Source organism: Dermacentor silvarum, chromosome 3 (assembly GCF_013339745.2).
Source record: "Dermacentor silvarum isolate Dsil-2018 chromosome 3, BIME_Dsil_1.4, whole genome shotgun sequence".
Lineage (NCBI taxonomy): Eukaryota > Metazoa > Arthropoda > Arachnida > Ixodida > Ixodidae > Dermacentor > Dermacentor silvarum.
Window position 1 is genome coordinate 160307553 of NC_051156.1, and position 16180 is coordinate 160323732.

Below are 16180 nucleotides of genomic sequence, written 5' to 3' on the forward strand. Positions count from 1 at the left end.
GCCCCGATGTTCCTGCAGTGGACAGTGCAACATTTGGCTGTGAAAAGTGCAAAATCCAGGAAAAGCGTGAAAGTGCGATTTCTTGTTAGAGCGAGACGACAGCACAAAGAGGATAATGAAAACACGTATCGGGGACAAGCAAGGCTACCAGCGCATTGCGGCGACATGACCAGTGAGAAATAGGCTTCACTGTGTTTTCGTACATTCAGCCACTTTCCCACTGTCAGTTAGCTAGCGTTCTATATATGCGTGATGATTCTTGTCCAAAGGTTTTTTAGATTATTACCGCGCCACTTTAGGCATGGTAAATGACGCCGCCACCGCTTCTACAGGAATGTTTCTTTTTTTTTTCAAGAGCGTAGAGTTCCCGACGGAAGGAATTCAATATTTTATAAAAGTGTTCCTTTTTTAGTTTGTTTGGCTGACGTCACAGCAATATGACAATAAAAGCAGAAAAATTATCTATTTTGTGGGCAATATGCTTGGCAGTAACAGCAAGTTTTGTTAAGCTAACTTGTTGTAGGCTATAGGGTGTCCACACCTTCTTGAACTCCGTGACTTTGAAACCTTCCCCCCCCCCCCCCCCCCCCCATAAAAAACCGGTAATATAATTCCAACTGCCTTAGTCTAATAATCACTACACAAATCCATGTTCGCTCCACAAAACATTAAGACTACATTTTCTAAAAGCATAGATTCAACTCGTATCAGTCCTGAAGCACGTCTATGTAATATGAGAAAGTCGCCATCCTACAGGTGCTATTTGAAGAAACAAAAATAAAATTAGCAAAATTATAAGAAAAACTCCAGAAAGCTTAATTCCTGACTGTGCTCTTTACTTTGGCTCTTCTATCGCGTAGAAGTATTTTGAAAGCGCTTGACCTTTCTTCAGGGATCTTTGCTCAGTATTATTTCTTGCACCTATACCATGTCCCATATCGTGAGTTTCCTGTGTGCAGGCGAGCCTTCATAAACAATGAAACGGGAGAGGTCTTGCAACAAGGAGAGACACTTATTCAAGAGGATCTGGCGAAAACTCTAGAAGATGTTGCCAGTAAAGGTGCAGACTACTTCTACACTGGAGAGTTTGCAAAGCAGCTCGTTCAGAAAGTCAGGGATTGGGGTACGTATTACTTTAAACCTTCTTCAGCATTATAAGATGCTCATAAAATCCTGTCCTCCTATTCCATTCTGTGGTGCGAAAAACGACGATATCAGAAAAAAAGGAGACGTAGCACTGGGGAAACCCACACCTGAAACGCACAGCAGCCGCGAAGGCTGGCAACCGAAGGAGACCGCAAAATCAAGTGCAAAACCTATGCGCGAACAACAAGGACAAGACGCAAAAAACATACAGCCAGTTGGGAGGCTATTCAACCGATATGTTATAAGCATAGTTAACCTCGAAAGTCTTTCTATGTGAGGATGGCTTGTATGAACCATAATAATGTCTAAGGCGGCCGCGTCTCAAACGAAAACATTGGCGTCTTCTACTATAGAGGCGCACCGTCTCGACGACAACGTCTCAAAATGCTAGCTAGCAGGAGTGAATGAATGAATGAATTTATTATTACAGCGAAATTAATGAAGGCTCCTGCATCGCCTTGGGATCTGCATTTTCTTTTTTGTAGCGTTAGCTACACTGGCCTAGCCAAGCCCGTTTCGCGCGGCACATCAAGAGCCGTGCTGCGCATGCGCAAGGATCAGTGATGTCACACGGCTTGCGCACCGGAGCCACCGGAGCCGGCACCTCTCGCGCACTCCGCCGCCGCCGCGCGCGACTCACCGCCGCCGGTCTGCGCATTCCAGAGGAGTGACGTCGTAGCCGTGGTAGACGCACTGGCGCCGGCGCGCGCTCGCTGTGCAGTCGCCGTCTGACACTGCGCTGGAGCCGCTGCGCTTCTGAGTGGCGTTTGCCAGTGTGGTATAGCCATGGAGAAGGAGAGCGCAAATGCTGCTCAACAGCGCCGACGAACGGAGAAGCTTGACTCATCGGATCCCGAAGTAGTTGCCTGGCAATTAGCAGTTGAGCGTAGGAGGAATGAATACATGTGCCACATAATACGTATACCGCGTGTGTGTCATTGGAGCAGCAGTAAGCATGACAATCAAGCTAATCCTTGACAATCTAGACAACCAGGAAAGCTAAGAATAATCAGCTGAACCTTTGCTAACGCTACGTATATCCTGGCATAGCCGAGCTAAGCCACTGCAACTTTTTTTTTTTTGTGGTTTCGCACTCTTTCGTTATGCTTTCATATTAATTGCGGGCACATTCCAAGTTGTTTGTCAGCTCTCTTATCTCTTTCCGAAATTCATGTTTTAGATCAGCCATCTTTCGTTTGAGGTCAGTGACGCCACCTCCCATCACCGTACTTGCTCAAGGCCAGAGCTCCAGATAAGTCAAGACAGACTTTCAGCAGCAAATGACAGCAACAAACGGCAAGTGGCAGAACAGGCAACAAGAAGACGAGAGGAAAAAAAAATAAAGGGACAAGAATTGTTTCATCAAACCTGTGAATGTAAGCATACTTGCGACTGCTGTGCTAGCCGCCCCTGCTACTGAGTGTCCAAAAAGACAATCGGAGCCTTGTTTGATCGGGTCCATCCAGTGACGTCAGTTACACGTGGTCCCCAAAGTAGGCTGTGCGTCTTTCGATGCAGTAGTCGGTGCAGATGCACAATGCCAGTCACAGTGTAAGTCGTCAATGCGTTTCTCGGTCCTTGGCTGCCGATCTACAAATGGCTACAATGGTCACCCAAACCTGTGGATGCAAGTAGATTCTTAGTGACTGCTCTGCTTGCCGCCTCTGCTGCCAAGTCTGATTGTTGTACCTGGTTTTATGAATGCCTGATATGTGCTCCTGACTTCAAGAAAACAACCGAATTTCAAATGTAAGTGCTAGAACCATTACTCCTCTCCACAGATCATTAACGCACACATTACCCCAGAGCACCTCATACTTATTGTACCCCCTTAGCGCTGTGTGCTTCATTATGGCCTCATTTCTCTTCCCCCTTGCTATTATTGTCTTTACCTGTCTTTCCATCTATCTAATTCCGTCGTTTATTCATACACCAAGGCATTTGTATTCGCTTACTGGGGGTATTTCCTGACCCTGTATTGACACCGTCTGTTCACTGTTTTCATTGAATACCATAAAACTTGTTTTTAATGCTAAATTTAAATCCTAAATTCTCACAATCCTGTCCACAGATAATATAGCCAGATGTTGCATATCACTTTGCTTGTTAGCAATCAGCACAATGTCGTCCGCATAAACCAAACCTGGAAGCTGCTGCTCTACTATTGTTCCCGCCTGTTTGCATACGAGATTAAACCCGATATTGATTCCTTCTAGCGACCTTTCCATCCTTACCATGTATACATCCTAAACAGCAGCAAGGATAATTGGCACCCCCGTCTTAGTCCCTTGGTTATATGAACTTTCTCTTCGCTCCTCATCCCTTCCCATGCAAGAAAATTGTATTTTGTAGGTAAATCTCCCTAAAAAGCCGTATGCAGCCGTTGCCTGTACCATCCCCTTCCAGAATATCCCACAAAATTTTGTGGTCCACGTTGTGATACGTGGCCTCCTATACATACTATAGCCACCCCTCGACAGAAGCTGTCGCTGTGCTTCGTAGCACAGCGACAGCTTCTGTCGCTGTGCTACGAATCGCAATTTTTCAGAAAGGTAGCGTGTTCTACACTCGAGAGTCAACAGCGCATCGAAAGTCAGCACCGCATCATCGCTTTTGCTCGCTGCCGGAGCAAAAGCGTTCCGGCAGCTGTGCGAGGCCACGGGCAGCGCGCGAGCTGCTGGAGAAGGAAGAAATATGCAGATCCAATCCACATGCTGGAATCACAGAGGCGAGGCTTTCGTGAAGCAGTGGCATAAATGCCCTGCAAGTGATTATTTTCCGCACAACGTTTTTACACCATATATAGATTATACCCCTGCCAGTAAAGAACGGCAAGATGCGAAGACCCCATCCCCATGATCTACGGGACCGCGCATTATGTTGCCTTCGGGATTGACCTCATTCACTATGACACTGTATCCAGGGTGCACGCGCCGACTTCCGAGGTACACGTGCCGGGCCATTCCTTGAGATAGTGCGACAACAAGTATACACTTTACTCGGCGAAACACTGACCAAACAGATGCGCCAAACTCCAAGCCATAGGCAAGTTGAAATTTAAAGGTTTTCATTAATAAATGAATTGTGATCGTGATGACTTATATTTGTTGTAATGAAGGCATTTAGCTATCACCTGTTTTATCGCTGCATAATTACGTAGAAAACAAGGCCAGCAGCCAACGCATCTGTTAGTATAAAGACGGTAGCGTTGTCCTGAGAGACCAGCAACACCTAGCAGCAACAGGCAGGAAAGTCCCGGATGATTCACAAATGGGGCGTCGCTTTCGAGCGAAGACGGCTCTGACAGTTCTCGGAGCAGCAGAGAAAAATTCATTGGTCATTTAGAGTTAAATGTGAGAAACATTTGTTAGCACTACGTCGCACCTCCTTGTGGTAGCGTAGCCATTATTTATACGGCGTTCACCATATTGGAAAGTGCTGTTCAGGAGCTCACTCGACAAACGTCCTTTCTCTTCGAGGAGCAAAGTGGTCAGTTTACAATATATATATATATATTGTAATGAAGAAGGAAGCCTGGGCGGCGGCAGCAGCATTGCCAACGGCATCCCGAACCGCAGAGATCCGAGCTTAGGGACTGTGCTGGGTGAACCGCTCTACCCGTCATCGGCCCTTCGTGTAATAAACATCAGCTATAATTGGTGGAGGTGCTGGGTTCCCGTGAACTGTACCACTCTGGAACTGCAGACTCTGACGCTACTTTCCACCATGCCAGCCGCCGACTAGCAGTCACTCCCGTCACCACCCGTCCTCTGAGCTGGCACTAATAGCCAGCGGGATCCTATCTTCAGTAAGACGGACGACAACGTCGTTGAAAATTGGCTTTCGTTCTATGAGTGGGTGAGCGCTCATAAGAAATGGGCGACTCGACCAAGCTAACCAACGACTTTTTTTATCTCGCAGATGTGGCTAATCTCTGCATGGTTCAAGAACCATGAGGCGGATTTCCGAAGGTGGTCTGCGTTCAAGGCAGCATTCACAGAAGTACTTAACCGTCCCGCCGTCCACAAACTCCGAGCCGAGCAGCGTTTGCGCACACATGCACAGGTCACAGGTGAAACATTCACCAGTTACATAGGGGACGCTGTAGGTCTGTGCAAATTCGTTAACGCCACCATGTCAAGCACATCATGATAAGAATTGATGATGATGCTTTTCAAATGTACTGACCAAGAGCCTGAGCACTCTTTGCGATGTTATTACCCTCTGTTAGAGCTATGATGAGCTACACAAGCAGTGAGCTTCGACGAGGCCTCCTCCTACAAATGATGCGTCGACCTCCAGCCTGGCCATTGGTCTCGACCAAGCGTCGCTGATCACGCAGATCAAGGCCTTAGTCCGCGATGAAGTCGCATGACAGCTGCCCCTAGGACCATTCACCCAGGCGCCTGCAAGTCCTTTTTCATCCACTCCGCGCAAGTTCATTCAAGAGGAAGTCGCTGATGCACTGCAGCTTGCTCCCCAGCAGCCGCTTGTGGCCGCTCCACTCGCTTATGCTGCGGTAGCTGCCGGGCCACTCCAAGAGCCGAGACCACGTTTTCAGCAGCCCGTGCGCCGCCGTCCTCCTTACGTTGCTTGTGTCGGTCCTCCCTTTGCCAACCCGTGACTCACGCATGACAATCGGCCTATATGCTTTGCATGTAGGTATTCCGGACATGTCACAAGGTTCTGCCGCCGTGTGCAAACAGACTAAAATGATCTACAGGCACCTCGTTACCCGGTCGAGACCTTTGAACACTACATTGAATTCAACCCACCACCAAGTCGGACTCGCACTGATCGTCCTCGCTTTGACCATCGCCACTCGCCATCTATACACATAGCTGATCACTTTCACCGATGCGTCGGTGGGCCGCAGCTAATGACGAGGGAAACTAGACGACGCAGTTCCCGAGGCAAGAACTGTTCAAGTTCAGAAATGCCCAAGTCCTGCTTCCTTACCTGTTAACGCAATTGACGTGCTTGTCGAAGGTGTCGCTAGTCATTCTTATCGATACAGAGGCAGCTGTTTCAGTTATGAGGCATCGTGACCTCACTACTTCAGGTCACAACGCCTCTTTCTGGATTCTCGCTTCGGACTTCAGGTGCTCAACCCATCTAACCAACCGCAGCGTGTTCAGCCCTTGTGATGATTCAAGACGCTTTTTACACTATATTGTTTGTAGCTCTGCCATCATGCTCCCACCCAGGATGGAATTTTCGCTCTTGTCACAACGCCGTAAACAATTGCGCTCGCACTGGGGTTGAATTCACCCAAATCAGTGACCCCACCTTCATTGATCCACATTCTTCCGATCAGCGTGTCGTCAAGGAAGACACCGATATACTACCGTGGTCGTCAGTACTCGTACTAGTCTCATGTGGTGCTATCTCTGATAGAATGGTCTTCACGCCGTACGACCTCTTCGTTGCCCGCAAAGCCCTCCCTATGCATTTTGCTTCTCTTGACTTTGCCGTCGGTTTCAGCACTATGCCGGTTTATGACGCGCTTTCATCATCGCTCACATTGCATCGTCTCGAATGCCGTGGCCACGTCGAGACCGTTGATTTTATGCATATTGTCTCCAACCACCATGAGGCGTCCTACATGGCCGTCCTTGACCTGAGCGCCCTTTCCGCTCCTCTCCCAACATCTACAGATGTCTTCTGCCAATTCATCGCCGAGGATCGCCGCGATCCCCGCTTCTTACTATTCTGCAGCACTTACGCACTTCTTTCGACTTAGCACAAGCGTCCTTAGGCCCCGAATCAAAAGTCTAGCACCACATCGACGCTGCCTCTCAAACAGCTTTGCGTCAATGTCCGTGTTGCGTATCCGCTGCGGAACGACGCCTCATTGCAGACCAGGTAGACAACATGCTCCGTCGAGGCGTGATTAAAGATTTACGGAGCCCACGAGTTTCCCCCGTGGTACCTGTGAAAAAGAAAAAAAAAACTGTCACCCCTTCCACTGGGGTCAAAATGGAAGACCAGCGAAGTTCTACTATGGTGGGAATGATGTATTTCCAATTATGACTATTAAGATGTGAAGGTGTAATTGGTTATTTCAACTATTGAAGAATGAGAAATATATATGATCCGGTGGTTTTCATTTATTTAGTGACCACAGGAACCATAGCCTTATGGTCTCTACGGTACACCGCCATAGGGTGTACGGCAAAGGTTGACACGTTCTTCATAAACACGTCAACAACGCCACGCGCGTTCGGTGCGAATGCGGGCAAAACGCCGCCGCCGTCAACAACAGTTTTCCGCGTTGTTTGTGTGACCGCACACAACCGCTGTCAAATCGCTGGCGTGAGCAAGCGCGCCAGCAGCATCGAGTGAAAGTTCATGCGGTCTATCACTTCAACGGAAACTGAGCGACGAAAGCATAGCGCATACAAAGGTAGGAGCCGTGTTGCAAATCGCTTTCAAGATACGGTACGCGCGATCGCCCGGTGCCGCGTACAAGTTGCTTAGTACAAGTTGCTCGCAGAGCAGAAGCCGCAACCCCTCCCTCCGGCGCTGCCTTCCCGCTGTCCTCCTTTCGCGTGGGAGATTGAGTCGCCTATTCCCCTTGCGCCCGGTCGCAGATGCGTTGAAGCTGTGCTCATCCTGGCCTCACAGAATACGTCGTGGCTTATGCGAGCTGCAGGCTGACCAAGGCGGACGATAATACAGGGTCACGGAAAAGGCGTGCTTGGACATCGTCTGGGTGCTTGCAAGTTTCGGCCTGATTTATATGGGCGCCAATTTGACGTAGAGACCGACTACCATGCGTTCTACTGGCTTCCGAATTTAAAAGACCCATCTCGCCGCCTTGCACGCTGGGCCCTACGAATCCAGGAGTGCTACATACCCATGGTGCATCGTTTCAGGCGGAAGCATTCTGACGCTTACGCTCTTTCGCGCGCTCACCGCTCTCGACACAGCTCACCCGGGAGTCCCTCTGTGAGAGCGCGTTCTCGTCCCTTGACATGAATACTATTGCTGCGGAACAGCACAATGACCGCTGGATTGCATCCATTTTCGTCCTTCTCTTGGATAGCTCAACAGTTCCGGCCTGTCGAACACTTCGGTGACAAGTTCCGCATTTTGCGATCCGTGATCAGCTTCTGTACCAACGCAACTATGCCCCAGAAGAACGGACTTGGTTGCTCGTCATCCCGAGAGCCTTGAGATCGGAGATCTGCTCCTCTTTGTACTCGGACCCCCAGTGCGGCCACTTATCGCCACTTATATACTACGTCGTTTTGTGCTCAGTCATGGAGGCCCTTGCGAACTCCTAAGCGACCGAGTCCGCAGATTATTGTGTGAAGTCGTTGAAAAACTGCTTGGTGAATGCCATATTGTGCATCGCACACGCTACGCCTATCACCCGCAGACCAATAGTAACACGGAGCGCTTTAATTACACCCTTGGTAACATGCTCGCTAAGTACATCGCATCCGACCACTCCTATTGAGACCTCGTTCTTCCATTCGTCACCTACGCCTACAAAACTGAAACTCAAGCCATTACCGTTTTCTCCCCCTTCTATCTCCTTTACGGCCGTCATCCATCTCATAAAATCGGTACCATTCTACCCTACCAATGAGATCCATCAGAATACCTGCCAATTTTGGATGCCGCGAGACAAGCTGAAGAATGTCGTCAGTTGGCCCACGGCTTCACTTCGGAGAACCAGAACCATTACAAATCAAAATACGACGTCCGCAACTCGACTTCAACTTTTCTCCAGGGAACCCTCGTTTGGCTTTCCGTAACGTACCGCACACCAGAGCTCGCTTCAATGCTTCTTCCTAAATACAATGGACCACATCGCGTTCTGGATCGAACTTCTCTCATCGACTACCTTATAGAGCCACTCACGCCGCCTTCTGATATGGGTCGTCGTAACCTAGAAGTCATCCACGTCCAGCGACTCAATCTGTATCATGATTCTGCGGCCCCATCGTCAGGCTAAATCGCCAGGATATCTGTTTTTCTTCTTTTTTTTTTCTGCTAGGGCCATCGTAATGAAGAAGAATGCCTGGGCGGAGGAAGCAGTATTTCCAACATCGTGTATCGCAGATGCCGAGCTTAGAGACTGCGCGCGGTGAACCGCTCTACCCGTCATTGGCCTTTAGTGTCATAAACATTTTTATCATATATATTTAGAGCTCTCCCAAAGGACATCGAGAAAACATGCGTATATCACATAGGAACGCTTGTGGTACTAACAGCGAAGCCGTTAAACTTGAATACATAACAACTTACATACATAACGATAACGAATCCGGTGTCAACGTCGCCTCGTCCGTGAGCGAAAAGTTCCGTATATATTTAGGTGTATGTATACACCACGCCTTGCTTTATGACATGCGGTATATGCGGGTTATATCGCCATACCATTCTATCACTAAAGTTGCTCATACGTTGGCTTGCATTCTTGAAAGATATATTCCTCGGAATTATGATAATGACAGTCCGCAAAAAAATGTAATGAAATAAAACACCGACAGCGTATGCCTTTATGTTAAATCTTTTCATACTGAAATAATAAAAGTGTGAAACAAGAAACCTGAAAGAAGTGATGTAACATTTTTGGCGCCTCTGTGCACAACCTCCGGGATCTGCCTACGCTAGAGGCCGCGTTTCTCGCATAAAGCTTGCCTTCGTGCACAGCGTTCACCGCAAGTGTTTCCCGGTAAACATTACGGTTACATAAGCTGCAGTTTTTTGGAAGCGTGAGCAGCAGTCAGGGATCTTTGAATGCTATCGCGTTCCATTCTTTAAGGCGAAGCTTAAAAAATTTAATTATGGGGTTTTACGTGCCAAAACCACGATCTGATTACGAGGCACCCGTAGTGGGGACTCCGGAAACTTGGAACACCTGGGGTTCTTTAACGTGCACCTAAATCTAAGTACATGGGTGTTTTCGCATTTCGTCCCGATCGTAATGCGGCCGCCGTGGCCAGGATTCGATCCCGCGACCTCGTGCTCAGCAGCCAAACACCATAGCCACAGAGCAACCACGGCGGGTAAGACGAAGCTTAAGCGTCCTGCAAGTTCTTACAGCGGAGCTGTTATACGCTAGTTTCCAGCAGATCGCTGCGTGCGTAGACCGAGCGCGTAGAATAAAAATTATCATCATCAGCAGGGGCTCGAGCGTCGTCGTCTGCTTTCACAGCTGGCTAGTTGCAACCGCGCGAACGCCCTCGTCCCTCTGTTCGCGCGTTCGTCGTCATCTTCCAGGGTTGGCTCCGTTGTTCAAAAAACTGAAAATAGTCAACGGATGTATCTCTTTGATGGGTGACGGCACGCACTGCATAGGAAAGTTATCTGAGTTGCATTCCGGCCGTGTGATAGGTGGGTAGCATATTGAGCGGACCGAGGAAGAACACCATGCCTACGAAGAACTACGGCGCGAGCAGAAGTGGGAATTGGTACGAATTAGGCGGTAGGCTGCTAACGCCGAGTCCATGTCGGTCGAGGCTTCTGGTGCGTCGCGTATTCTCACACCGCAGGAAGAACAGCGTGCCTGTGAAGACCGACGTCGACAACAGAAACGGGTATGGGCACACCGGCGGTGGGAGGACAGTAAGGACGATGACCGGGCTGTCACGCGCCAGGACCCGGAATACCGCGAGGCGGAAAATGCTAGCAAGGGAGACCTCACGAACTTTATGATTGGCGCCTTTGGTTGGATCACCCCTACCAACGCCACTCCCATCGTAATTGTGGGTGATTGCAACGTAAACCTGTCTCGGCCAGGCGGAAAGTGGCTCTTGGCTTTTTTGTTGAAAAAGGGGGGGTGGGGGGTTCGACATTCGCTGCTATACAAACATCGGTGGGCCTACCACACTTCAGGGGTCCTGCATAAAACTTGACGTTCGCGAAGAACCTTTCCAGCGCCGTTACAGAACCCATGGTCGTCTACCATAGCGACCACAAAGCTATAGTCACCTTATAGTGACACAATAATGAAGAAAGTAGAAAATGACAATTCATGTGCTATGTGTCTTTATTTAATTCCATATAGTTTATAACCATATATACAGCTCCGCTGGTCATCCACCTTTAAAGAGTGGAATGGTGCTGTTCTTAATAATAATAATAATATTAACTTTATTCAGATCAATATACAAGACTGGCACGCGACAACGTCTGGATTCTCAGCCACAGGCTAGTTATGGATCAATGCAGTCATACAAAGAAAAATAAGCAGTTCATGCACGAGCATGCTCACTTTTTGTTTTGGATTAAAAGTCACGAACTTTGTCAAAAGAAAAAAAGAAGAAAGAAAAGCAGATCACAGACCTTCCACTATGTGAAGATGGAAGACCAGCGAAGCTGTTGGTATTGTTTAACTATACTTTAATTTTTTTACTTTGGTGGTTATGTTAAATGGCTGAAAAGACACAACACATAAGTTCGTTGCGTCGTGGCGCGCCCTATGCTGTATGTGCGAGTGAAAGCGAGTTTAGGCGACTAGATTATCACCACCTTGCACCATCGGCCGTAGCCCGTTGGGCCGCTGCACGTTCGGCTTCTCGTCGCTTTCGTATCCATTCGCGCTGTTGACGTGCCGGCGCTCCTTGAAGCCACGCTCTTCCTCTTCGGGGTGAGCGGCACGGGTCTTACCCATACCGAGTCCAAGGGGCAACTGATGACGTCACTAGGGAAATGGCTATGTCAAGAGAGAATAAGACAAAGCTATTGTTTGGTGGACAATTACGTTTTATTAATGACGTTTCGACACGCATCGTCATAGAATTGTTTGGGCAGCAGCGTTCATCGCTCCGGCCCATTGTTTTTGCCTCTTTGGGTCCCACGTGTGACAAGGGTAGTTCAAGGTCCCGTCACAGGTCCCCGAGGCCACAGGGGTATGTGCCATTGAGCTTAGACTCTTTCTGCACAATCACCAGGATCGGTCCACATAACAGGGGTATGTGTCATTGAGCTTGGACGCTTCCGGCACTATCACCAGGATCGGCCCACTTTTTTCTAATTGTTGTTCTACGCGTCGTTTGGTCCGCGGACGCGATCCGCCAGAACCTAGGCATGTACAGCGTTGTTGTAAAAAAATAAATGCAAACAAACACAAGCCCATAAACAATGATGCAGACCGCCGCAGGAGCTAAAGGCCACGGCCTCTCCCGTCTTGGGTGTGCGCCAGCCCCCGCACGCCGACGACACAACCATGAGCACCCAAAAGCGGAAACGCTTGGTTGCTGTCCAAACTGTTCAGTATATTCCACGACGGGAGCCCCCCAACACCAGTGAGGCCGCGCGCAATACTTCGTTGCTCTGGGTGATGTGCGTATTTCGTACTTTTTGTTGCGATGATGATGCTTCGCTTTAAACTATGCATAAGTCTGGTGCCCTCTGATGGTTTCATGTTTCTTTCCGGACATGATGCTATCTGATGTAGATCTTGTGTACGAGGTTTCGACGGCACCTTGTTAACTTTCCGTTCAAGTCAAGTACTAGCAAGGAAGACTACAGAATGTTATATCATGTTAGCCATGGAAAACTAAGTAATGTTGTCAGTGCAATGCTCCCAGTACCATGACATCATTGACCTATCGACATAATCATACTATATAAGCTCGTGCAAGTTTAACTCCACGAGAACCGAGAAAAGAGCATGATACCTTTACTAATGCTGCCTGGAAAGCTGATTGAGCATATATATATATATATATATATATATATATATATATATATATATATATACAGGGTGTCCCAGCTATCACGCAGCACAATTAAAAAAAAAGAGGAACGGCGTTACGCGAAGCAAATCTAGTGCACATTGTTTCCAGTGCAGTGGAGTAGCCACCAGTAATTTTTTCGTTACTTAGATTTAATTAGTTCATTGTAATTACTTATCTAACTCGGGAAGTAATGCTCTAATTATCAAAGGGTCAATGAAATAATTGTAGAGCAACATGAAAAACTCCTGATACAGCTGCTGTTGCTCAATACGTGCTACATAAATGTGTTTTTCCGAGTGTGAAAGGAGCCCGGGAATGCATGCAGAATTGCCGCGCGACTGGCCTCTCGAGGCGCATTGCGTGAATTCGCGGGCATCTTTCACGCTCGGAAAAACACATTTATGTAGCACGTATTGAGCAACAGAAAGCTGTATCGGGAGTTTTTCATGTTGCACTACAATTTTCTCCTTGACACTTTGATAATTAGGACATCACTTCTCCAGTTATATAATTAATTACAATTAACTAATTAAATCTCAGTAACGAAAAAATTATTGGCGGCTACTCCACTGCACTGGAAACAATGTGCACTAGGTTTGCTTCGCGTAACGCCGTTCCTCTTTTTTTTTAATTGTGCTGCGTGATAGCTGTATATAGGTGATATCAGGTGATAGCCCTGTATATACGCGTATAGTATCGAGCGTGCATGTCTCACCACGGAACTTCTGTGTCTAATGAGTATACCTCAGAACACGTTAGCAGCACCTCAGTTGTAGAAATGGCCACTTGCCGAGCTGAGCCGCGAATACATAAAAATACATAAATAAATAAGTACGAAAAAGAGCTAATCTAAAACAGGAAAGAAAAGAAGGAAAAAAAATCGCTGCCCCTTCCACTCCATGAAGATGGTAGAACAGTGAATCTGTGGACGGGGCTACTTGCGGGGGATGGGACGCGTCGGCGTCCACGGGCAACAGCGTTCCTAGCGTGTTCCTGACGCTTTTCTATGGTTCCCAGACAAGAGTCCTTGACCAAAGCTGCGTATATACAACCAACGCTAACGCGAACTCCTCTCCCACCCCACTCTTCCGTTCACCTAGTTTTTTTTCCTACACCGCCATTGGTTGGCACGCCTGGTTGGCCCCCTCCAACGCGAGTACTGGACGGCGCGACTTACATCAACCCCCCTCCCCGTTCTCCTTCTCATCTGCACCCTCTCACAGCATTCTCACAGGGTTGAGCACTTCTTTTCCTCTCTTCTCCCGCTAAGTCACGTGTGTTTTAGCGAACGGACGACGTCACAGAGTCCGCAGAAACAGCTTCGCTGTAGAAATAAAAATTAAGAAAGCGACCTGCACGAAATCACGGCTTTCAAGAATCAGCATTAGTTCATTTGAGCAGTTGTACAGGCAAGATGTAGCTGGTGCTTAACTATCCTATAAGCAGCCATTAGATGAAATGTGGTCTTCATCCAAGTCTCGATATCGTGCTCAAGTTACCTTAGTTAGTATATTTCATTTTGCATCTGGCACATGTTTGTTGCATCATTAACCGTGACCACAACAAGGAAAAATTTAAGGGAGAAATTTTGGCACACGATGTTGTATTATGTGCTGACAACTCCAGATGTGCAATGAATTTCAAAAGTATCAGTTAGCCACAGTCTATCTCTATTTCGTTTAAGCAGTAAAATGTAAAGTATAGTTTGAAGATTCTGCAGTTAGTTCTATGTGAAAAAATACTTCGTCTAAAGAACTAAATATGTATGTTGTATCGCATGAAAGTCAAAAGAGGAACGGCGTAGAAAAGCTGCTGGGGAGCCATGTTCTTGTCGTGTTCCTGCTTTCTGCGTATGCTGGCCTCTTCGCAATTGACTTCCGAAAGCTAGGTATGTTTCACCAACTTGTCCCAAAGGAAATCTCTCTACGAAGCCATTATCGTATTTTAAAGACACTAAAACACTATAAACTTGGGGGAAAAAAGTACTCTTACGTTGGCGCGCGTCATTTCTCCTATAATCGGGAAAACAGGACGAATGCGGGAAACTAGGCAGCGCAGGCCAGATTTGAAAGTTTATGCACCTGTGGTCTCATTGCAGTCTATAGGGAAGTTGTTCTATTCTAAAGATTTATATCTTCATCACATAATAGCTTCTTATCTAATAAGGATGTAGCATCTGTTAAAAAGAATGTATAAAAAATAGGTTTCGATGCCCCGCGGTGATTGTACGGTATCGATTTGGGGAAGAATACTGAATGAAATTTTTCTTCGGTTACAGTAAACAAAACAGTAAACTATGCGTTTTCTTACCTGCTCTTATATTCAAGGAGGCGTGCTGACTGAAGAGGATCTAAAAAATTATTCGGCGACATGGATGACACCTGTGAACGCAACCTTCCAGGGCTCATACAAAATGTATTCAGCGCCTCCACCAGGAAGTGGTCCAGTGCTCAGTTACATCTTGGGCATCATGGATGGATTTCGTTCGAACGAAGAGCCGTGCCTGCCAGACAACGTGACGACATTACACAGGTCATACAAACCAGAACTGACAAATAGTATCGCCAAATGAAATTTGTTGTGCACATTTGAACTGCCGTTTCAAAGTGGCGATTTTTAGCACCCATATGGATTCCTTTCAGTTATCAATAGTTCGTTTCTATTCTTACGTACGACACGCTCCCGGCATACAGGCTTTATACCTAAGTGTTAGAACTGGTACATTTGGCTTATTGCCTAGTTGTCGGGATAACCATCACTTGTCGAGTCAGGGGCGTAGCCATGAGGAAGAAGGGCGTGTGTGTGTGTGTGGGGGGGGGGGGGGGGGGGACGTAGTCCTCTTCCCGCCCCTTTTAAAAATCTTTGTGTACTAGGGTGCGGCCGGCTCATGTCCCACTTGTCACGTTCTCTCCCCTGTCTTCAGCGAGTACGTGACCCCTGCCCCACCTCTCCAAAAGCAGTCCTGGCTACGCGCTGCCATATATATATATATATATATATATATATATATATATATATATAGAGAGAGAGAGAGAGAGAGAGAGAAATGAGAAACACAACTGCGCGGTTATCTTAGGATTATTTACCCAACAGTTTCGGCCGCATATCTTCAGGTAGAGAAAGAAGACGCCAAAAAAGTGAGAAAGGAGAGAAAGAGAGAAAGCAAACAAAAAAAGATGTCTGAAAAAAATATATAGGGGCCGAATTTTCAAAGTAGGACGGGCAGTCAGGCTGGTTGGTATTTCATTAGTGGGAAAATAGAGGGGTGCGATGACGAAGCAAAAATAAAAAGGAAGCAAACACCACTTCTGCAGTTGTCCATGTGAAATATCAGA

General features: G+C 47.4%; 1 protein-coding gene across 1 annotated transcript in view; it reads left to right on the forward strand.

The window, feature by feature from the left end:
- The first annotated feature begins 844 nt into the window (after nucleotides 1–844).
- Nucleotides 845–16180, forward strand: part of LOC119445986 (scoloptoxin SSD20-like) — a 41537-nt gene continuing 26201 nt past the window's right edge. Inside the window, exons 1-2 of the mRNA XM_037710286.2 lie at nucleotides 845–1123; nucleotides 15173–15377. Of these exons, the coding sequence (XP_037566214.1) occupies nucleotides 15220–15377 (158 nt within the window). The 5' untranslated portion in view covers nucleotides 845–1123; nucleotides 15173–15219. The remainder of the gene's footprint in view (nucleotides 1124–15172; nucleotides 15378–16180) is intronic.